The sequence below is a fragment of the Schistocerca nitens genome, chromosome 9 (genome assembly GCF_023898315.1).
Source record: "Schistocerca nitens isolate TAMUIC-IGC-003100 chromosome 9, iqSchNite1.1, whole genome shotgun sequence".
Taxonomy (NCBI): Eukaryota; Metazoa; Arthropoda; class Insecta; order Orthoptera; family Acrididae; genus Schistocerca; species Schistocerca nitens.
This window is the reverse complement of record NC_064622.1, coordinates 386,889,141-386,914,363: the sequence shown is the minus strand read 5'-3', so window position 1 is coordinate 386,914,363 and position 25,223 is coordinate 386,889,141. Positions and strand designations below refer to the sequence as shown.

Here is a 25,223-nt window from a genome sequence, read left to right as displayed (position 1 = left end):
TGCATTTTATGCACAATATTTTGACAATAGACCCAGCCATCATCTTCAGGTGCCCTGAGTTACACTGTTGTGTGTACTTCCTGCCTCAATACCAACCGGACTGAACTATAAAAAGCAATGTGACAACAATAGCACTGAAAGAATACAGCTGGCTCAGCTGTCAAAATACTGTGCATAAAATGGACACAACAACTTAGCTGAACCTGCAGAAGCATATCATTAATTAACAATAGGGAGAAAAGTTTTTTATTTTTTCTCATTCATTTCATCTACTTTTTTCAGAAGTGATCTCATAATTGTTAATTCCCCAACTCCACACACACATTTCATGAGGTAAAGAAAACTATGTTAATTCCCCTCCACACACCATTTTGTGAGGTAAAGAAAACTGTATACTTGTAAATGCATCATTTTTTTTCTTTATTGACACCAAACATGTTTCCCTTCATTTGTACCATCAATGCTATTCTACTGTGAATTTTATACTATTCTTTATGTTAATGTACCTGCCTCATCAATTTGAAACTAATTTATGGTAATTCGAGTTTAACTACTGTTTCAGCTACGGTCCAATGAATATCCCTGACAACTGTGCCTCTAAGTTCAATTGCGTAAATACAATAGGAAGTATTGCCAAATTTGTGTATTTGGATATTAATATTTATTACTGGTAGGGTGACAAAAATGCTAGATAGATTAAGATTTGGAATATCATTTCTTTATAAGTTCATAGGCTTCCAAGGCTGGTGTCATTTTGGCGCAAAACTGCAATGGTCATTAGTGCCCGGTCTGTGACTCAGGAAATGGTAAAAGACGAAAATGGAAACCAGCAGCAATGGGAACGAAACTACAAAAATTGGAGAAACTAAAAGTAGAAGGAAAGCTTAAAAAACCACTACAGAATGGGGTTGGTTGTCCCCAAAAAGAGCTTCAAATAACTGACGTCATCTCACTGGCACTAATAAACTCGAGAACGCGATCGGCTGAGCGTGTGTCATCTGCTAAAATGGACGATATATCAGGCGACAGCTGTAGACGGGCGCGTAACGGAGTAAAATAGGGGCACTCAAGTAAAAGGTGTCTTACCGTCCACAGCTGAGAGCAGTGGGGACAGAGCGGGGGAGGATCGCCGCTTAAAAGATGTCGATGGCTAAAAAGACAAGTGTCCTATCCGGAGTCTAGTTAAAATTACCTCCTCCCGACGACGCGTTCGGGAGGAAGAGATCCAAGCACAGGGAAGAGCTTTCACGCCCCGCAATTTATTATGGGGAAGTGACAACCAATGTGCGTGCCACAAAAGAACCACACGATGACATAAAACACTCCGGGGAAGGGAATCATGTGAATAGCTGGCCGAAGAAGAGAGACTGCAGCCTTGGCCGCTATATCGGCTGCCTCATTTCCACAGATACCAACGTGTCCTGGGATCCAGAGGAACTCCACCGAGATGCCCCCCAAGTGGAGCAAGCGTAGGCAGTCCTGAATCCGGTGGACCAGTTCACTGAAGTAAACTACCCTGAAGACGGCCACAGCAAATTGGTCAAAACATAGCAGTTTAGTTGTTTTAGGAGTTCACGATGATGCGGCACAATACCCAAAATCATTTAAAAAATTCTTTTGTCATTACAGTACGAAAGTAATGCTAAGATTTGCCTTATTACTTGGTAGATGTTGCTGGTTGGAAGTTTCTCTGCTGCATAATCAGAGTCTGGCTGTTATTTATCCTTAGGAAGATCACGTGGAAGTTGTATATGGTTATGTCACAAGGAGAGGTCAGTGAAAGTGATTAGTGTAACAATTCCAGGTTCTTAGTATGTTCTGAGTATGATGCTTCAAAGATTTTCTTTGAAACATCATATTAACTGGTAGTGGCAGTTTTACTTGCCCTTACACCGTATTTAAAACAATAGTAGATATGTGACGATTTCGCACAGCTGAGGTGATAAAACACTGGCATAGTATCCTATGAATATAATATCAGTGAGTCACAGTTCGAATCGGTAAACACATACAAATACTTGGTTGTAGCACATAGGCTGACTGATGGGTAAAGCTAGTAAGTCTTCAGTTTACTGATAGAATACTACTGAAATGCAATCATTCTACAAAGAAGACTGTTTAAAAGTCACTTGTGTGACCCATCCTAGAATATTGTTCATGTGTGTGGGACCTGTACCAAATAGCACTGGCAGGAGATATTGAACGCATACAGACATGAGCAGTACGAATTACCACAGATTTGTTTGACCCATTGAGGAGTGTGACACAGATATTGTAATAACTGAAAGACATCTGAGATAGACAAAACTATACCGAGAAAGTCTTAACACATTTTCAAGAATCAGTTTTAAATGATTACTCTAGGAATATACTACAATCCCCTACATGCCACCCCATAGGGATTATGAGGACAAGATTAGATTAATTACAGTATGCAAAGGTGCATCTAAATGATCATTCTTTCCGCACTCCATATGTGTCTTTCTTTTAGCGCTCCATTCGTGAATGGAATCTGAAAAAGCCCTCTTAACTGGTACCATGGGATGTACCCCCTCCCGTGCATTCTACAGTGGTTCACAGAGTACAGATAATGCAAAATCAGTTCAACTGAAACACTTTTAATGAGCTGCTACAATGAATGCATCATACCATTACATACTGGTACCGTTACTTGCTACAAAAGGGGCTCAGTATGGTACCCAGTGTCCAGATGAGTCTGAATGCGCAGCAAAAGAAAGCATGCCTGTAGGTATGCTGCCTACCTCTCTTGATATGCTACACTTCAGATGAGCACCTGTATGAATGCTGCCCCGGTAAACCACATCTTGCAGGTAGCCCCAGAACCAAAAATCACAGGGCGTGAGATCAGGTGACCATGTTGGCCAAGTATTTGGAAACGATTGGCTTATAATTTGATCATCTCCAAACGTGTTTTGGAAATCCAGGTGAATTTCACAGACAATGTGCGATGGGGCCCCATCTTGCATGTAAATGAGTTCAATACATCTCTCCTGGATAGTGGATATGAGATGCTGGCGAAGCATATCACAGTAATGCTGGCCAGTCACAATGCACTTCTTTGGTTCTTAAGCACCAACCTCTCCAAACAAGAATGGGCAAATGATGAGTGTAGCTATGAAGCCACACCATACAGTGATATGTTCACCATGCAGAGGAACTTCATGCACAGTAGCGGCGATGAAGATCCTCACACTTGGCAATTCTGTGTGTTCACCTCACCTGTCAGGGAAAAATGAGCTTCGTCTGTCCATAGGATGGTCCATGGCCAGCTCTCATCAACTTTATTACTTGCGAGAAAGTGGAGAGCAATGTCAACATGTTGTCGTGCATCCTGTGGTGCAAGCTGCTGTACGGTTACCTTTGAGAATGGTTAGAAGCAACTTCTGTACAGTGGATTACATAATGTTCGAGTGTCATGGCACAGTACACACATTGCCTGATGATCGGGAATTGTGCATAGCACTGTCTGCCAAAGCAACAGCAATTTCATCAACCACCTGTGGTGCAACCGGTCTTCCCAGAGCGACGTCCATTTCTCCAGTTGATTCGAGCTTCTTCTTCATGCTCTGCACAGCAGATGGAGAAAGAAGACCCTTCCATAATCATTTCAGCTGGCAATATTCTCTGCAGCATTACTGTTGTTTTGATAATAGAGCCTCACGTATAATGGACTGCTCCTTTGGTCCAAACTCACGCTGACACATCGACAAGTGCACTACGACTAGTCAGGTGTGAGAGACTATGAATCACAATGACCGATCACGGTACCTGGTGGCCATAGTTGGAACTGGACGGTGGTGCTGTGACATATGGAAATCATGCTCCCCGTACTCTGGACATTATTGGAACCACATCTGATACTGATAGCGTAATTAGTTTGTGTGTCACAATGTGTTAAATAGGGAAAGTTTGATTATAACCACCCGCTATTTCTCTAATGATGTTAGTGCAATGTGTAAATCTGTTGGAATGAGTTATACCAAATGGGAGGATGTTACAGCCAAATGCCTAAAACTTTAAGGTACCTATGAAACAGTCTGTCTTCCCTTCCTCTCTCTTTTTGTCAGCATCTGGGTGCGATAACAGAAAACTGAAGCAATTTCCTGCTGATGATGTTAATCTGTCTTCAATAAAAAGTGACACTATAAAATTGTTGAATATATCCAAAGGGCAGTGTGGGAGCAGTACCAAAGTTTACAAGAGGATTATTTGCTTTAAATTAATTTTTTTAATGAAAAGTATCTCCTACACATTCATTGCTAGCGGAACTAATCACATCTGCGAATTCAGGAGCCCAAACAAGTCTTAGCTAGAAAGCACACTGGCTTAGTTGTAAAGTGCCAAACTGAGACTGAAGGGTATCAGGTTTGATCACAGTCGGCACTGGAGCTTTATCTTTAACTTTGCATTTCTTTCATATCTGGCAATATTTTAACCCTTCCATGATCAGGGGAGCATACATACCCCACATACAAATTTATTTTCATCATTTAATTGTTTTAATTGTGTGTCTTGTGTCTTGGTGGTTTTATGTAACTTTTTCTCCTTGCCTGTGATAAGCTCAGTAAAGATCTTTTATTGTCTTTTTTACGTTGTTTGCTAGAAATATACTAATTTGTGTACATATTTATTGATAAAACAGTTTTAAATTTGTTTAATGATTCTGTCTTATGGCCAGTGTGTGTAGAGAATTTCTATTTGTGCCTTTTGTTCATGTTTGTGTCTAAATTTTTTTACATGTATATACACCGATGGAAACAAAAATCTGAACATCAAGGAGTTGGGCGACATAAAGGAAACTTTGTAGGCAGGTTTCTACATCTGAAAGATTATGTCTATTCAAATTTTGCACCAGTCGCATAAGAGTAGCACCAGTAGCGCCACTATGAGAATGCAAATCAGATTTGCTTTACATATACACTGTAATGGAAAGGAGGATTAGTTATCTTTGAGAGTGGACGTGCTGAGTTGATGTTAGTCAAAATGCCTTTACGGCAAGAAAGATGCCATTATCAACACCTCACAGAGTTTGAATGAGGTCCTGTAATAAGGCTACAGGAAGCTGGATGTTCCTTCTCCGATGTTACAGTAAGACTTGGCAGCAATATAGTCACTGAACATGATTGCTGGCAGCGGTGGTAACAGGAAAGTATGGTGGCAAAAAGCCTGGGTTCCAGACAGCCAAGTGTCACTACCGAGAGGGAAGATGGTTGTGCTTGGTGTATGGTGACTGTCGCATTGTACTGCACCTGCAGCAGCAATCTGAGCAGCAGTTGTCACCACAGTGACACAATGAACTATTACAAATTACTTCCAGGGCTGCTCCAAGCCAGAAGCCCTGCAGTGTGGATTCCACTGACATCAAACCACTCTCATTTGTGACTTCAGTGGTATCAACTGAGAGCTCATTGGAGGGCATGGTGAAGGTCTGATGAAAGCTGATTCTGCCTCAGTGCCAGTGACAGCCGTGTGTTGGTTAGGAGGAGGCCAGTTAAGGGCCCGCAACAAACCTATCCATAATCTAGACATACTGGAACTACACCTGGCATTATGGTAAGGGGTGCGACTTCGTACAACAGCAGGAGCCCTCTTATGGTTATCCCACGCACCCAGGCATAAATCGGGTGACTCGATCTGTTGTGCTGCCATTTATGGACAGAATTCCAGGTGATTTTCAATGAGATAACGCTTGCCCACATACCGCTGTTGTAACCAAACATGCTCTACAGAGTGTCGACATGTTGCCTTGACCGCTTTATCATCAATCAGTATCCAATTGAGTACATGGGACATGGTGGACAACAATTCCAGTGCCATCCACAAACAACATTAACCATCCCTGTACTGGCAGCAAAATGCTACAGGCAAGAAACTTCATCCCACAAATTGATGCCTGCACCTGTACAACACAGTGCATGCATGTTTCCATTCAACATTCTGGTGGTTGCACGGTTATTAATGTACCAGCACTTCACCACTGTAATGGCTTATCTCGTGCATACATTAACCTGTCATCCCACTATATTAATCACTTAAATATGTTACCTACACAAATGTAGTCCAGAAATTTCATTACTCTACAATAATTATTTTTTGGTGTTGTGATTTTTTTTGTCAGTGTATGGGAGATGAAGAAGCTTGCACAGGATAGAGTAGCATGGAGAGCTGCATCAAACCAGTCTCAGGACTGAAGACCACAACAACAACAACAGTGTATTTTATTCAGAGCTGTAATATTAGTTTACTCTCTTCGTTTTATATGGAGCAGGAAACTCCACAAACTCCTCATTTGTTTTTTGTGATTAATGCTTGCCTTCTCTTTATATTCCTCCCAGATGAAAGCTGCTTTAGAGGATCAAGGTTAAAAACGCTGGTCATATTTTCCTCCATTGTTACAGTTCTGCATGACGAAGCTGTTTACTACAATGCCCAAAAGAAAAGAAAAAAAGATGATGCCATCATTAGAGTGACCTACAGCCAATAGCACATCTCTCTCTCTCCTGGCTGAACTGGTCTACAGCTCCCAGAAAGCTGTGTGCTCTGCTATGGATGCAGGTCATGATATGGCTGAGGTTTAGAATCTTTAATTTTTCTTGTGATGAATCGTATCTTTTGAGTGTTGGGCAGTTGACAAAACAGTAACTGGTTTATTATCTTGTCCTTTTACTGCAGATGCACACCCTTTCGTATGAACGATGATGTGTGCTTATGCACAGTTGGGCGAGGGGAGACCAGCAAGGAACACAAGGAGGTGATGTAGACAACGCAGCACATGGCAGTAAGAGATAAGGACTAATTTCATATGAAGCCACTTCAACTATCACTATGAATTCAACTATTTTTTGAAAAATTTAATGTAAATGTTCAGCTGTGAATAAATTTGACATAATTATTTTAACTGGGACATGTGTGTCCTGCTGGGCACGACGAGGAAGAAATTTAGGGAACCATTTTTTCCTCTTCCAAGTCCAGTGCAACATATGTGTTCCACTTAAAATAATTATAAAACTGTAAAAAATCTAAATTTAGAAACATGGCCTCAATCATTACTCAGCCCAAAAGCAGGAGACCAATTTTTACAGTAATATGCGAAATTTTAATTAATTCAGTCACAAAAGCATTAATGTGAAAAATTCCGAGTTTCATTTTGGTTTGGAATCTATGTTTAATTGTACTACCCCCTGTAACTGCATTAAGTCTTTTTTTCTTTAAGGACATCTTATTCACCATTGAGTATATTAGCTCACTTTGATGCTGCAGAAAAAGCTTTTGCAGTACCACTTGAAAATGGCCAAAAGGCCAAAATTACAACTACGAAATGAATAATTTCTACAGTCAGTCAATGGTGAATACTAAGTTCTTTAAAAAATTATACATGATTGCGAACTCCAACCATGAGAAGTTAATCAGCTGTATTAAGTCATTTCAAAGGTTGGAGGATAGCAACAGCATACCTCTTCTAATAGGATCATGCCAAGTAAAACACTGTGGTCTCCAAACAAACCTTCAGGTTGATCATTTTATCTAGAAAGATAACAACTGGCTATCTTCCTCTATTCAAGAACAATTTTGGGTAGTTTCAAACACGTCGGTGGCCATACTAGGTTATTTAAGGACAGTGGAAATTCCAGGATTTGGGGGAACTGCAGCTGCCTTTCGTGTTATGATTCCCCACTAAATATGAACTGTGCTGACATTTTCAAAAAAATATGCATGCCTGGTTCTTGGAGCCATTATGGACTAGAAAAGAAGTTGCAATTGTCACAATGAATGTAAAATGTAGTAAATTGCAGCAACAGGATCTGAATTTTTGTCAACTTTTCTTTTCTAATCCCATTTCTCATAGAGTTACATGTATTCGGAATCCAATTACTTTCCTATAGTGTTATTACGAAATTCTCATTTATTTTCAGTCCAATCAAGATGACTGATTGAAACCTATCATGTTAAAGCCATTGGTGAATAGATCAGATTAAAAATTGTTCTATAAATCATAGATACGGCACTTCATACCCATGTAGAACATGTCGATCTAACTAAGGTTTCTTCATGATATAATTCAAGTTTGTTTGTTTCTAGTCTTAATATTACTAATGCTGTTGTGGTCTTCAGTCCTGAGACTGGTTTGATGCAGCTCTCCATGCTACTCAATCCCGTGCAAGCTTCTTCATCTCCCCGTACTTACTGCAACCTACATCCTTCTGAATCTGCTTAGTGTATTCATCTCTTGGTCTCCCTCTACGATTTTTACCCTCCATGCTGCCCTCCAATGTTAAATTTGTGATCTCTTGATGCCTCAAAACATGTCCTACCAACCGGTCCCTTCTTTTTGTCAAGTTGTGCCACAAACTCCTCTACTCCCCAATTCTATTCAATACCTACTCATTAATTATGTGATCTACCCATCGAATCTTCAGCATTCTTCTGTAGCACCACATTTCGAACGCTTCTATTCTCTTCTTGTCCAAACTATTTACCGCCCATGTTTCACTCCATACAATTACTTTCAGAAACGACTTCCCGACACTTAAATCTATACTCAATGTTAACAAATTTCTCTTCTTCAGAAACGGTTTCCTTACCATTGCCAGTCTACATTTTATATCCTCTCTACTTCGACCATCATCAGTTATTTTACTCCCTAAATAGCAAAACTCCTTTACTACTTTAAGTGTCTCATTTAATAATCTAATTCCCTCAGCATCACCCGACTTAATTTGACTACATTCCATTATCCTCATTTTGCTTTTGTTGATGTTCATCTTATATTCTCCTTTCAAGACACTGTCCATTCCGTTCAACTGCTCTTCCAAGTCCTTTGCTGTCTCTGACAGAATTACAATGTCATCGGCGAACCTCAAAGTTTTTATTTCTTCTCCATGAATTTTAATACCTGCTCCGAATTTTTCTTTTGTTTCCTTTACTTCTTGCTCAATATACAGATTGAATAACATCGGGGAGAGGCTACAACCTTGTCTCACTCTCTTCTCAACCACTGCTTCCCTTTCATGCCCCTCAACTCTTATAACTGCATCTGGTTTCTGTACAAATTGTAAATAGCCTTTCGCTCCCTGTATTTTACTCCTGCCACCTTCAGAATTTGAAAGAGAGTATTCCAGTTAACATTGTCAAAAGCTTTCTCTAAGTCTACAAATGCTAGAAACGTAGGTTTGCCTTTTCTTAATCTTTCTTCTAAGATAAGTCGTAAGGTTAGTATTTCCCGAGGTCGGCATCTACCATTTTTTCCATTTGTCTGTAAAGAATTCGCGTTAGTATTTTGCAGCTGTGACTTATTAAACTGCTTTCTTTTGGATTGGAATTATTATATTCTTCTTGAAGTCTGAGGGTATTTCGCCTGTCTCATACATCTTGCTCACCAGATGGTAGAGTTTTGTCATGACTGGTTCTCCCAAGGCTGTCAGTAGTTCTAATGTAATGTTGTCTACTCCTGGGGCCTTGTTTCGACTCAGGTCTTTCAGTGCTCTGTCAAACTCTTCACACAGTATCTTATCTCCCATTTCGTCTTCATCTACATCCTCTTCCATTTCCATAATATTGTCCTCAAGTACATCGCCCTTGTATAAACCCTCTACATACTCCTTCCACCTTTCTGCCTTCCCTACTTTGCTTAGAACTGGGTTTTCCATCTGAGCTCTTGATATTCATACAAGTGGTTCTCTTCTCTCCAAAGGTCTCTTTAATTTTCCTGTAGGCAGTATCTATTTTACCCCTCGTGAGATAAGCCTCTACATCCTTACATTTGTCTTCTAGCCATCCCTGCTTAGCCATTTTGCACTTCCTGTCGATCTCATTTTTGAGACGTTTGTATTCTTTTTGCCTGCTTCATTTACTGCATTTTTATATCTTCTCCTTTCATCAATTAAATTCAATATTTCTTCTGTTACCCAAGGATTTCTACTAGCCCTCGTCTTTTTACCTACTTGATCGTCTGCTGCCTTCACTACTTCATGCCTCACAGCTACCCATTCTTCTTTTACTGTATTTCTTTCCCCCATTTCTGTCAATTGTTCCCTTATGCGCTCCCTGAAACTCTCTACAACCTCTGGTTTAGTCAGTTTATCCAGGTCCCATCTCCTTAAATTAGCACCTTTTTGTAGTTTCTTCAGTTTTAATCTACAGTTCATAACCAATAGATTGTGGTCAGAGTCCACATCTGCCCCTGGAAATGTCTTACAATTTAAGACCTGGTTCCTAAATCTCGGTCTTACCATTATATAATCTATCTGATACCTTTTAGTATATCCAGGATTCTTCTATGTATACAACCTTCTTTTATGATTCTTGAACCAAGTGTTAGCTATGATATATTACTAACATATATTTAAAAATGCTTCTAATGAGTAAAAGGAATTGTCATTTATAAATTCTTTTAATTTGTTTTTAAATGTTGGTTGGCTATCTGTCAAGACTCTTGACCACAGTTTTCTGTGGCGGCATATATATTTTTTCCCTTAAATAAATGTCTGCAAGATGATATTGGCTGGGCTCTAACTGTAATTCTGATTACACACAAAAGTGCAAAGAATATTTTTCTCTGTGGTGATGAATTACCCCTAAATATGATGCAATATGAAAGCAGTGAATGAAAATAGGCACAGTAAGCTAATTTACTTATATGTTTATTACCAAAATTTGCAGTAAACCTAATAGCACAAGTAGCTCAACTCAAAACATTTTAGCAGGTCACCAATGTGTTTCTTCCAATTCAATGTCTCATCAACACAGACACCCAAAAATTTGGAATATTCTGCCTTAGCTACAGACTTCTGTTCAAACTCCATATTTAGTAATTGTGTTGTGCCATTTACTAGACTGAACTGTATATATGGTGTTTTATCAGAATTTAACGAGAGTCCAGTTGCTGAAAACCACTTAATAATTTCTTAAGGACATTACCTCAGCTAATTCTTGTTTGCTGAGTGTGATTACTACACCTGTGCTATCAGCAAAAAGAACTTCTAGCTTCGTATCTTCATGAATATGGAGTGGGAAGTCATTAATACATATTAATTACAATAAGAGACCCAAGGGTGAATTTTGTGGGATCTCATTCTTGGCAACTCCCCAGTCTAAGGAATCTGCTTATTTTTGCACGTTTTCTGAACTGTTGATTTCTATTTCCAGTTAAATACAAATTAAATCATTTGTGCACTGTCTCACTCTTGCCACAATACTTAGCTTAGTTAGAAGAATTCCACAACTCACACAATCAAGAGATGTTGAGGGATCACAGAAAACCCCAATTGGTAATGTTCAGTTATTCAGAACATTTAATATTTGATCTTGAAAAGCCTCTCTGGAAACCAAATTGACATTTTTTTAGCACTTTATTTTCACAAATTTGTGAAGCTACTCTTTAATACACTACTTTTTCAAGATTTTTGGACAAAGCTGTCAGAAGTGAGATTGGGTGGTAGTTGTTGGCACCGGACCTATTTCCCTTCTTATGCAATGGTTTAACAATAGTGTATTTCAATCTAGAGAAAAATGACCTGTATTGGTGAACTGTTACATATGTGGCTGAGAATGCTACTTATCTGTTGGAAACAAGCTTACAGTTCTTTGATGCAAATGCAATCAGTTTCATGCGACCTTTTGCTTCTGAGTATGTTTATTATTTTTCCTAACTTCAGAAGGGGAAGTGGGTAGAACATCAATATCATCAAAATGCATAGGAATTGCCTCTTCCACGTATAGCTTCGCCTTTCCTAATGAAGATCTGGATACTATTTCCTCCACGAAATTTTAAAAAATGGTTACTAAAAGTAATTCCAACCTCTGAATTTTTGTTAATACAGTTTTCATTCAATAGGTTAAACAATATTATTGTAACGTTAATAATTATGAGAACGAGATTTTTAAAGTTAGGAACAATAGTGACTGAAAAATACTGTGCCTGTTTTGAAAGTTTGTTTATCTTTTAATGCTCATAGTTTCAGAATCGTCCAATTAATATACTACAGCAATTAGTGTTTCAGCATTATACAATTTGTTGCGCTTACCAAAATTGGTATTCATAACTGCCTTATAAATAAACCGCATAGTTAGTAATGCGAGGATATCATACAAAGAAAGTATTAAAAGAAACAATAGTTGTCAGACTTAGTCTATGGCAAAATCAACATTTTTTTGTCTGAAAGTCACGCCCAGCTAAGCTGAACTTAAATTTTTCTTGTCTTGAGGTAAATATACATGAGTAGTATGCAAACCGTCGCCTCCTTTGAATCCTTAACTTTTATGCAATACAAAAATAATTCGGCTAAGTTCATAACAATGCGAGGTTACATATTCCGCTATTATACATAAGCTTGCGCTATCGTAACTACAAATTCTTTATTAATTCGTTATCCGATACATCATCCGAAATGAAAATTCAAAGCCTGGTCACACGCAGCCTCTCATAATCACAGTCTGCAACTCCAACACAAGAGTTGTGGGTGTATAGTGAGGTTGTTCTTTATATCAGTTGCTACATTCCAATTCGAGAATAGTGCCGGCATAAGGAACTATTACATTTGGTCAAGAATCGAGATGTTTTCTCGCCGATCCAACTACAACTGATAAACTGTAGTTCGTACCAATTATAAGCAGGTAAAAAATTTTGGGCAATATTCTTTTCTAAAAAAACTACAATCTGTGATCTAATAGCAAAGACACGATTTTATATCAGCTTTCTAACACCACCGCACTCTACTGTCAAAATATTACAAAGGCTTAAGCTTATGGCAGGCGAGCTTCGAATTACTCTCATTTCAGTAAGCTGGATGAAAACAAACTGTTGGTATAATAATTCTAAACTATGCAACGGCAATTGTTCAAACGATGAACACGATTAAAAATTGTACGTATTCAATAATGTACGGTAATAACGAACTTTTTCTAGTGACACTAGCGCCAAAATCGATTTCAAATTTTACGATATCTGGGCTTTCAACAACGTTGAAAATGTCTTTGAGATGTTTACAAAACTATCAACGTTTCCCACTGTTCGCAGAATATAATTTTAATAGTAGATATTGACATGACAATATCACCCAGTGTGCCTATAAGCACGATACAGCTACTGTTCACGAAAATGGCTACCATCCGCCATACCACAAAAGAAGCCATTTGTAAAATATGGCTGCGCCCTTACTTCATTCATGGCCGGCAAAGTATCAAAACAAACAAAATAAAGATTGTTTACATTTCTGACAGAAATCACCATTTCATTAGGATCTTATACAGACACAACAGCTGGAACTTCAGTATCGATCGCCACTCCCCGAGCTAAGATGATGACGTTAGCATCATCAATTCTTCCAAATTTGAACAAAGTGCAATATTATTACGATACAATGAAAGGAACTTCTCTTACAATACCAAGCGCAGTCTACAGCTGTAACTTACCGTCGTCGGTGCCCGAAGCCCACATTGTCACGGAAAATTCTCCTTCCAATGTCTTAATTTGAACTTGTTTTTGTTCCCACTTGCGGGACTTTGTCTCCGATATTTCACCAATGATGTGTTCATTTCCTCGTAACTTCACACCTCTTTTTCCCTTTCGAGATCCTCTTCTTGACGGTCCTGGACTAGACTCGACGTATATATCACCTTCCGAAGGAACAGGAATCTGGTCGTAAACAGATAATGGATCGCCACTGCCTACAATTTCTTCTTGTGTTTGAAGTATCACTTCCTCACGTCCAGGTTCAGGGAGCGGCTGCAACGCTATCATAGGCTGTCCATCAACACTTTCTATTGTAGTTTCTACAGTTTCACACGGTATTTCCACAGGAATTGTTTCTATTTCCACTTCCTGTATATCAGGATGTATTTCTACCTCTGTTATTATATCAGACGACGCCATGTTCGAATCCAAAATGGATGAACTTTTCTGCTCCTACGACATAAGGATAAAGTCACGTGACATACCATTGCCTTCCACCTAGCGAGTGCTTCAACAACTAAGCAAGTCGCGAGTGGCATTTGTTGTAGGGTGCGTGTAATTTAAAATATATTTACATTCTGGGTAGCATGATCTGTGATACCCAAAGAAGAAAATAGCTGTTCCTCTAAGTAGTGCAAGGCAAAAATTCATTTTCCATCAACAAGCAGCAGGAACGTTGTGGGTAACAAATACATGTAATGGATGATCAACTATTAATTCTCAAAAACTTTCCGCTGCTGGTACCCCACAATAGAGAATTTACGTTTTACGATGGGTTTATATGTGTTAAGGTAAGTGAAGAAAGCATCAAAGTCTCTTGGGAGTAAATTTATGTAGCGGTACTTCTTATTATACATTTTTTCTGGCTAAATAATATACAGCATGAAATGTCATGTTCATCCTTTGTTTATATATTTCACTAAAAATGTATAAATACGCACTGAATGATTTTTTGACGTGAAATATGAACATGATCATTCAGACTGGCGTCTGAATGTGTTTACCTCCATTTATCTTGCTTAAAGTTGTAATGACAAAATACATTTATGGCTTCGTTTACAAACATAATTTCTACTCTAGAACGACTGAGTGAGACACTTATTGAGCACTAAATTGGACGGTTTCATAAAGAAGCTGGGTGATTCTCTTATAACAGAAAATTACCAATGACAGGTATCAGAACATGTAATCAACACTTTGAATCATCAGTTCTTAAATATGCTGCAGTTTTAACCAAAGAAAAACCAACTGACTTCACGCTTGAACTGGAGGGATATTATTCAATTTTTCAAGTACACAAATGGGAAGTTGCAGTATCCAAAATGTAAAATAAATATCACTGCCCTGGTCTTGTTGTCAGCTGATTGTGTGCACAGTTATTGGCGCTTCACATGAGTGAACAGTGTAGCTCTAGCTTGCGAATTCAGTGGGAAGGCGTGTCCACTAAGTAACTGTAGTCAACAAAACAATTATATACACTATCTTTTGGCGTGGCTGAATAAAGTAGTGACACTGCCGCAGCCAATGCAAGAGGCTGGGCAAGCACGTGAGAGTGGGGCTGACCAGATGCTGTTACATCATGGGCACCTGCCAATACAACAAGAACTGACAACAACACTGGGTAATAACTACATTTATGGGCCAGCTGAGAGACTAGAGCTGTTACACAGGGTGTCCCATTTATTTTGGCCACTCTAAATAACTGTTTGTCCAGATGCAAATTACAAAATGTTCTTTAGCCATCAGGGGGACATCAATCAGCATGTTTGTCTTCTCTGTAGCTTTGTTTTTTTTTTACAAAGATACGAACAGCAGAATGACTTTTTTAAATTGCACACTGTATTTCTCATTCCTCTCCGAAAGACCTATTCAAAAATGGGAAATACGGAAGCATCCGATCCCGCCCGTCTGCTTTGACCCATGACGTCACAAATATGGCGGAAACAAAAACAAACACACACACACTTTCCACAAGAAGCCTAATGACACTAACGGGACAAGCGCGGGAAATGGGGTGTTTTGGGTGGGGGGCAAACTAAATATAAACAAATTTAGACGCCTTGCGTAGCTACAACGTGTAAGTGAAGACAGCCATGCATGAATACCCACCCACCTCCCCAGGGGTTGTAACCCCTGCAACCCATAGAAGATAAAGATGCTTCAGTAGCTGATTAGTGTTTTTTGTCTTTTTAAAAAAAAAATCTCATGGGATAGAACGAACTGATCAGAAAGATGGATATAATAAACTAAAACAGAAATTGGAGGAAACAGATAATTAAAATAAGTAATAAGTGTTTTTAAATTTAAAAAAAAGAATCTCACTAGATAGAACGAACAGATCAGAAAAGTAAATAAAGTAAGATAAAACAGAACTGGAGACAGCCACACTCAAACCAAGCTCCGCGCCGTCATGACGTCACACTCGACAACACCCTTACGTCACGGGTCAAAGCCGACGCGTGGGATCGGACGCTTCTGTCGACCCCAAAAATGTATTAGAGTGTACCATTCACTGAAACACAACATTATTAATTACATAACACAACATTGACGTTGACGCTCCCGTGCTTAGTGCAGGTACTCAGGGTAATGGAACACATCCACGTGCTGACGTTGACAGAGGACAAATGTAAACATAAGTAGAATGCACACCTATCATTCCTTCAACCATCATCAGATGAAGAGTTGTGTGAGTAGAATGTACACCAACGAAGAGAAGGTAGAAATGCTACTCATCTATGGGGAATGTAAATTAGCAGAACAGTAATCGCAATACTGTTTTCTTATGTACAGGTACATTTAGTACAGTAGTTTAGTCCTTTTAATTACTACTGCATAGAGTAGGCATACAGGAAAGGCTGGTCTTCCTACAAAGTGCATCGATATAATGTTTCTTTTATTGCTGTTGTTGAAAGTAGGCAAAATGCTATGCAGGCAGCTGAACTGTACAGAGAACAATATCCTGACAAGAACCTACCCTCCCAACAGATGTTTTCTCGTCTTGTTGTGATGATTCAGGAAACGGGAAGTTTCAACCCACAACGACCCTGCAATCCGCAATCGTCATAGCACTCGCACAGGCAAAGCTGCCAAAGTTACTGTTCACACTTCCGTTGCTATGAATCCACTTGTGAGCACACAACAGCTTGAACATGAGATTGGCATTCCTGAAACCAGTGTAGCCTACATCGTATTCTTACATGTCATCGTTTCCATACTTACAATGTACACCTACATCAAGAATTGCATGGAAATGATTTCCAGAATCATGTACAGTTCTATCAGTGGACACAGCAGCAAATCATTGCCAACCAGAACTTCTTACCCAATGTTGTATTTACCAATGAAAGTTCCTTCTCATTCACAGGACAGGTAAATACAAGGAACATGCATTATTGGTCCAACGACAACAATGGAACATCAGCGTCATTGGGGAGTTAACATCTGGCGTGGGATACTTGGCACTACAATTATTGGCCCTTATTTCATCAGTGGTAGTCGAAATGGCACAGCGTATGCCAACTTCCTCACACGAATTATTCCTCCTCTTCTGGATGAAGTGCGGCTAAGAAACAGGATGCTTATATGGTATCAACACGATGCATGTCCAGCACATAATGCCTTTCGTGCATGTCGTGTTCTGAACCAAAGGTATCCTGCCAGATGGATTGGTCAAGGAGGAACAGTTACTTCACCTGCCAGGTCTCCTGATTGAAATCCTCTGGACTTTTATGTTTGGGTATGCATTAAAGACGTTGTCTATCGCGATATTCCAACAACTCCAGAGAAGATGCAGGAACATATCGTGCTTGCTTGTAATTCTCTTCAGCAGGCTACACTGGAAGCAGTCAATTATTCTTTCATTCGATGAGTGCTTCGGTGTATTGGTATCCAGGGTCACCGCTTTGAGCACCTTTGGACGTTCTACTCCTGGGAAATGGTACAGGAGAGTCGACGTCAATTTTGTGTTATGTTTTTACTTGGTTTTCATTTGTTTTCTGACAACTCCAGCAAGTGGAAGAGTTTGTGATCCCAGGCTCAAAGTCAATGTAGTGTTATGTAATTAATAACATTGCTTTTCAGTGAATGGTGCACTGTGATACATTTCTGAATAGGTCTTTTGGAGAGGAAATGAATTACCGAAAAAAAAATACAGGGTACCATTTAAAAAAGTCATATCACTGTTCATATCTTTGTGAAAAACAAAGCTACAATGAAGGCAATCATGCTGATTGATGTCCCCTGATGGCTAAAGAACATTTGCTTTAACCATTTAGTAATTTGCATCTGGACAAACATTTATTTAGGGTGGTCAAGACAAATGGGACACCCTGTATATCATTGAGGATGCAGAAAAGCAGAGTCACAGCAATATCGAAAACTAATTTCTTCATGTCCAAGCTATGGGCTGTGTTGGGACGTACATGATGGTAATCAGTACCTCGGCAAAACAGGTATGCACCAAACCCATATAAATACCCCTCATTTTTATACCAATGGATGCTGTCTGACAGCTGCAACTTAGAAGGGATGTCTAAGCAGGTATACAAGTTGACATGAATCTACAAGCTGGCACAATGAGATTTGGCCATCTATAGCTTCAGAGCTGCAGGCTTGTTGTTGGATCTGAGTCCAGTGTTGTGGTCTTAGCGTCTTCCTGTCAGTGGGACACCCCTGAACTTACTTCCACTCACTGCCAGCTTCCTACACTGGAGGGCTACTGCTCAAGACCAGGACCAAGCAACCAATCAACCATCCTCACTTGTGCGGACATACTGTTGCTGTCCGCCTCAGCTTGCAAGCACAGGCATTACTTCTGGGAGCTTTCTTCTCATACGGGGTCCATGGTGGGGTTCCTTGCATTCTGGCATGTCCTGGCCCGAGTTGTGAAACTGTGTCCAGTCATTGCACCCGCAGTCCAGACTGCAGCGTGCTCCTTGCTTCAGTGCACACGCTGAGTTGCTGACATCATTTTTTTCTCTGGCGATGTGATACTGCAAGTTGCCAGATACTGCAGGCCACTTACTTACCTCTGCACACACCGCTCTACAGCACGCTCCCTGGGGAGAGGCATTACCATCACCAAGCATCACTGGGATGTTTTATCAATGATGTTTCCATGATAAATTGTGCTGCAACCAGACAACTACACGCCACTCCACTGCTACCCTGCCAAGGGTAGTGAACTGCTGGCTTCCTATCACTTACTATCCAGTTCCACCACACACTGTTGTAAATAAACTGGTATTGCATTTGGTAGAATAGAGGCTCTAATCTCCATGTAGCCATTCTAATTTGGGTTTTCTTTGGTTTCCATGAATTATATCTGACAAATGTCAGAATAGTTCCTACTGTGAGGTCATGGCTGATTATGTTGTCAAACTAGATCATCAGTACTTGCGTAACTGCTTATATACGAGGTGTGACAGTAAAGTAATGACACTGATTTTCTTTGCAAGATGTGTCAACCCTGCAGGCTTGCGTAGGCACAATATCTTTGACCTTGGTCTATAAGCTGCTTCTAGTCCAAGTGGCACATTGATGCAACTGCTCAGTCGTGAGTTGTGCTGTAATAAGTTAACATGTGTTTGTGTCTCTTGTCACGGAAATGGAACCGCATAATATTGCGCAATGGTATGCCATTTCTTTTTGCGTTAAATTGTGTGAAAACGCGACAACAACTTACAGTAAGCTTCAAAAGGCTTTTGGAGAGGAGGTTATGTCAAGAGCTCAAGTTTTTCGTTGGCATAAAATGTTTAGTGAAGACAGAACGAATGTTGAAGATGAAGACTGCAGTGGACAACCATCAATCTCACGGACGGGTGTCAATGTGGCCAGGGTGCATGAACTCGTACGATCTGATCGAAGATTATCCGTGAAAATGATTGCAGAAGAACTGAAGCTCAATTGAGAAACGGTTCGTGTGATAATAACTGAAGATCCTGGTATGAGAAAGATTTTGATTCTGCGTCACGATAATGCGCCATCCCATATTGCTCTGTCAGTACAGCAATTTTTAACCTCAAAACAAATTTCAGTACTACTACAGCCACCTTATTCACCAGATATCACTCCATGCGACTTTTTTCTATTTCCAAGAGTCAAAACGGTGGTCAAGGGACACCATTTTCAAACAACACAAGATGTCCAAAAATCTGTGACGAGAGTCTTGGAGAATATTACAGAAAATGAGTTCCAGAAATGTTACCATCAATGGTAGAAGCGCTGGAACAAGTGTGTGCAGTCATAAGGAAACTACTTTGAAGGAGACAACACTAAACTTGACTAAAATGGTAAGCAACATTTTTTCCACGTCAGTCTCATTACTTTATTGTCGTACCTCATATATGAATTAGATTTTTGTTCAACTTTAATACTGCAACATGTCCAATATCCTTGTAAAACTGATACATGGGTGAATAAAGCTACTACATTCAATCAGTTAATGGTTAGCCTTCTTGGCCTGCTGTCAAGGGAAATCAAAATAATAATGAAACAATGAAAAATCTGAAAGACAATAACAATAATATAAAATAGGATGAACTGGTACAATGCAGTGGTGTTGAGCAGCAGACACGGATGTTTAAAATAGAGTAAGCTATTTGATATAGTCCTCCTTCAGATACAGAAAACACACACATTCGCACAGGCACAATCCTGTCATCTGCAGATGCTATGGCTTGGTTGCAGTGAGCAGCTGGGGTGCTGATGGAGAAGATGCTATAGTGCTGTCTGTGGGAGTGTTCATGGACATATTAGGGGCAGGATGGTGTGCTGCTTTGTAGGTGCAGCATCAGAAAGCTGTACTGGGAGGGGTGGGGGTTGAAGTGGATGAGGACAGAAGCAGGGGATTGGAAAGGACTACGCAGGTTCACTAGGGGCACAAAGTGTGAGAGAAACTGGAGTGGGCCTGGGAGGATGGGGGTAAATGAGAGGAGAGAATGTGTACTGGGGTGACAGAAGGTGTGAGTAAGACTGGATTAAGAGCAGGGAAGGGGATGGATGCATATGGGAACAGTGACTGGCAAAGACTTGGAAGGGGAGCGGGTGGAGGGGTCGAAGGATGTGTTGTATGTTTTGGTGAGAAGAATCATGATAGCGCAGACTGTGAAGCAGTCGTTAAAGTGAAGCACATCTTGTTGGGCAGCGTTTTCAGCTACTGTGTGATCCCTCTGTTTCTTGACCACAGTTTGGCAGTGTCCATTCATCCAGAGAGACAGCTTGTTAGTGGCCATGTCCACATAAAATACCGCATAGTGATTTCAGCCAAGTTGTAGTATACACCATGGCTGCCTGCTTTCACAGGTGGCGCTGTCTTTGATGAGGTAGGAGATGCTTATGACAGGACTGGAATAAGTGGTAGTGGGAGGATGTATGGGACAAGTCTAGCATCTATGTCTATTGCTGGAATGTGAACCTTGAGGAAGGTGGTTGAGAGTAGGAGTGGGCACAGAAATTGTGTATGTTGACTTGGCAGCTTCATCAGCAGCCGTAAATTGGTGTCGTATGTAAGCATTTCTTCTCCTTCAGTGAGTGAGTGAGTGATGTTTAAATGCAAAATTATTTGAGTATTGTCGCTGTTGCCTATGCAACAGACAATGTCATGAAAGATTTTGCTTATGGGGTTCTGACATTTTTGTGCACTATGTTGAAAGATTATGCATATATTTTGATATCAGAAGAGTGTCTAATTGCGAAACTTGAGGCAGGGAAGTATCACGACAGATTTATATCTGTTCAATAGTATGGTGATGGGGTATGGTTAGTAGGTATTTTAGCATATCTTAATAAATATTTTTGTTGTTCGGCAAGACAAATTTTATGTAATGCGCTAGTATGATGTGGGTATTAGCTCCTTGTAGGTACGTCAACTGGGCAAGGGTATGTGGTTTGCATACATGCATCAGGGAATGGCTGTTTAAAATTGGTGTAAGTCATTATTGTATGGAAAATTAGTTATGCAGTGCAATAACTTCCTTGCTGTTAAATCTTACGGCAGATAAAGTTTGACATTACTCTTAGCTTGGAAACGAATAAATCCCTGACTCTTTAAGAATCAAACTCAAATGTTTGAAGCAGCCGTAGACGTCTGATTACTTTAGAAATTAGCAAATGTGTTAAATATTTGACATTAAGCATGCAAGTGAGAAAAAGTTTAGAAAAGATTTGACGTTATGTTGTGTTGGAAGTCACTAAGTGCTCTCACTATCAAACACAGGATGAGTAATCTGGCTAATTTGTACCCTGTTTTAAGCCCCACTTCCATCACTCACATAGGGTGCGGAGTTCAGCTTCACTGTGCTACCTCTGGAGGAGCGTATAAATGTATGCACATTTGGGGCGTTGTCTGAGTCAGTCTATTTTTGTAGTGTTTTGTCTTTCCAATATGGCACCTACTGATTATATAAAAAAACTGTTCAACCATTAGGTGGTACTGACACTCAGCAAACAATCTTAAGATGTATGCCCCTTGTTGATAATATGCTTAAAGCAGTGCATAATATTGAAGACAAAACACACATTTTTTTTATGAGAACAGTGTTTTTAATGTGGAAGCTTTGCCTTTTCGTGTGCAAAAATCTTTTATGGAGTGAGAAGAGTGCTTAGAAAAGTGGGAAGACAAAAATAATAGAGACCATTACTTCCTGGCTGGTGACCCTACTTTTTAATTCTAGTGGGTATTTCTCAAACCAATTGAAGCAAATGACAGTGTTACTGTTGACACCAAGGATGTAAAGAATAAAGAACTTAGCAAGAATGGAAGGCTGTTAGTAAAGATGTCATGAATATATTGAGAAAAGTTCATGGTCATTTTATAAAAAAGCCAACATTTCTTTTGACGCTTAATGCAACAGTTATAATGGAATTAATCATGGCAGTTTTCATTTGCCTTGCTGTGTGGTCTTTTATGTCGTTCTGCTGTTGCCTATCAAATGGACCAGCATTTTAGTCATATAACATGGGCAGCGCATGTAAGGGTTTAGCAGCATGTGACAAGTACAGACAGACTCCCACAACGTGGGAACATTGTCCTTGTTTCCTGAGATCAGTTGACGGTACTTGTAAATGTCCTATTTTGAGCAGGAAATGCTCTGTCTGAGATCTTTGAAACTTCAGAACAAAAGGTAACAGTGCTCCTTCAACAAAGTACCTTCTCAAATTGATACATAGCTTAACATGCACAAGTTATTTGGATCTATGTGATTTCTCTGAAAGTGCGTATTCTGTAACTAGGCATAACACTGCATAGTGGTGAGGTTGCACTCCAGTGACCACTTTTTGTACTGAATACATCTATCAAACAGAACATAACTCAAAAAGGAAGTTTAATAATGGGTTCTTAGCAAAATGAACTGAATTTCATATAGCCAATTGGCAGTAGTTAATTTTTGAGGCAGTATCTAGAAGTTGGTGTAATTCATTATGCATGTGATATATGCTTGTAACTCATTATGAACATAATTCATTATGCATGTGATATATGCTTATAACTCATTATGAACATGATTCATTATGCATTCTCTGAAAGTGCATAGTCTGTAACTAGGCATAACACTGCATAGTGGTGAGGTTGCACTCCAGTGACCACTTTTTGTACTGAATACATCTATCAAACAGAACATAACTCAAAAAGGAAGTTTAATAATGGGTTCTTAGCAAAATGAACTGAATTGTTCCATTGTGAAGTGAGAAATTAACACTGTGTAAATGGCCAAATTGTGGTACGTTGAAAGGTTAAATACCACTGCTTGCATACTAGTCTTTAAAGTATAATGACAGAATATTGCCGAATTATTAAATTCTATGTAATGCCCTTAAATCCACAATTCTACGGGAGATCAGAAGCAGACTGTAAAGTGCCCAGTTACTGGCGTAATGGAGAATACAGGTTTCCATGCAGAACTGAGACACCTAGTTGGAATGGCAGAAGATCACACCGAAGCTTATGGTGCAGTCAGACAAGATCCAGCATTCCACAGAGCTATTGCTAAGGGAGGCAACTAGACTTTAATTCCAGTAACAACTCTTACAAACCCATGGTTTCGCAACCCCTATTGTATCTACTTCTAAGAAACTCATGCTAGCAGCTATTCGTGTTTCAAATTCTGGAATATTCCATTCGTCTTCCCTGGTGAAGGAATTTCGGAAAACTGCGTTCAATAACTCCGCTTTAGCCTCACAGTTGTCGGTAACAGTACCATTGGCACTGCGCAGCGAAGGTATTAACTGCGTCTTGCCGCCTGTGTACTTTACATATGACCAGAATTTCTTCTGATTTTCTACCAAATTTCGAGACAATGTTTCGTTGTGGAACCTATTAAGGGCATCTCGAATTGAAGTCCGTGCCAAATTTTGCGCGTCTGTAAATTTTAGCCAATCTTCGGGATATCGCATGCTTTTTCCGTTGCCTCTGCAACAGTGTTCGGACCTGTTTTGTGTACCATGGGGGATCAGTTTCATCTCTTATCAATAATAAAAATGTGTGCAGCATATTGTTGCATCCATTTTCAGTAAACTGCCACAAGAATTCAAAAATCTTGTCAGTAATCCATGTGCTTTCAGGTTGAAACTGAAGAGTGTCCTCATGGGTCACTCCTTCTATTCTGCCGAGAAGTTCCGTGAAAAGTTGAGCTGATTCCTGTGTTATATTGTTGACTGCATTTACATAAACTTATGGCTTGTCTTTTTTTGGGTTCATAAACATTCTGTTTTGTCTGTTATTACTTTTACGGTGTAATTTCATGTACTGACACATGCTGTGACCTTGGAGATTTGCTTCTCAATTTGGTCCTGTGGAACTAGATGTGTAAAATAAAAAAAAAAAAAAAGTAAGTAAGTTCCAGAACTGTACAGAAATCAGAAACATTAACTCATAAATAATTGCAGAAGGCAGGAATCAAAACTGATGAGCTTCATGTCGTATCAGCAACTATAAACGCTACATTGTGGTAGATGACGCGCAGCATATAGGGATATAAATTAAGAAGTCAGTTGATCCTTGCAGTTGGTATGTTGTTCATTCCTGTTATCAATGCAGCATCTGAAAGTCACTGTCTGAACCTCTTTCCTGGTTCAAGTGTATTGATGAGTTACAATCTATAGGGTGCAAAACACACATCTTTCCAGATAGCCACCACCGGCTACTGCCCATCTGACAGGACAGGCATTTCAATTACAGACACAAAATAAAACTGACCCATAAGAATCCACAAGAAATAATCACTCCAAGTGAATTATATAATGTGTGACAGTCAAATTTGTCTTGAAGTAAAACATGTGTTGAATGAACAAAGAAAAAGCTTTAGCATTTAATTTATGTACTCGTTTGAGTAGCCACACTAGTCTAGCACCAATCCGCTAGCAAAATGCTTTCTTAATTGTGCTTAGGGTTTTGTGTGTGTGTGTGTGTGTGTGTGTGTGTGTGTGTGTGTTTGAAAGTAGGAAACATCTGAAGTGCATCTTTTAAATGGTAGACTGTGTTCTTTCATTACAGGGTGCTGAATTCAGAATATCACTCAATGTCCCACATTATCCAGCACTGAAAGATATGCATCTGGAATGTTCATGGGATATAAGTGCCCTTCTGCATGGAAAGGAGAACGCAATAACACAGGTATAAAAATGAATTGTTATTATTGCTTGTCAATCAGATAACCAATAGATTCCCAATATTGTAGAGTATCATTAGTTTTTGTTCTTATGAGAAAACAATTTAGCTCCACTCTGCAACAAACACTATGAGGCTTGTGCA

General features: G+C 39.6%; 2 protein-coding genes across 3 annotated transcripts in view; one reads left to right on the top strand and one right to left on the bottom strand.

The window, feature by feature from the left end:
* LOC126202973 (transcriptional repressor protein YY1-like) overlaps positions 1-13,915 on the bottom strand; it is an 85,288-nt gene extending 71,373 nt beyond the window's left edge. Inside the window, exon 1 of the mRNA XM_049937114.1 lies at positions 13,432-13,915. Coding sequence (XP_049793071.1) covers positions 13,432-13,891 — 460 coding nt within the window. The 5' untranslated portion in view covers positions 13,892-13,915. The remainder of the gene's footprint in view (positions 1-13,431) is intronic.
* A 99-nt stretch (positions 13,916-14,014) lies between these two features.
* LOC126202971 (E3 ubiquitin-protein ligase FANCL) overlaps positions 14,015-25,223 on the top strand; it is a 211,985-nt gene continuing 200,776 nt past the window's right edge. For both annotated transcript variants that reach the window (XR_007540208.1, XM_049937113.1), the window contains exons 1-2: positions 14,015-14,262; positions 24,966-25,085. Coding sequence is in view for 1 of the 2 variants with exons in the window: in XM_049937113.1 (XP_049793070.1) it covers positions 14,170-14,262; positions 24,966-25,085 (213 nt within the window). In the remaining variant the exon portion in view is untranslated. The remainder of the gene's footprint in view (positions 14,263-24,965; positions 25,086-25,223) is intronic.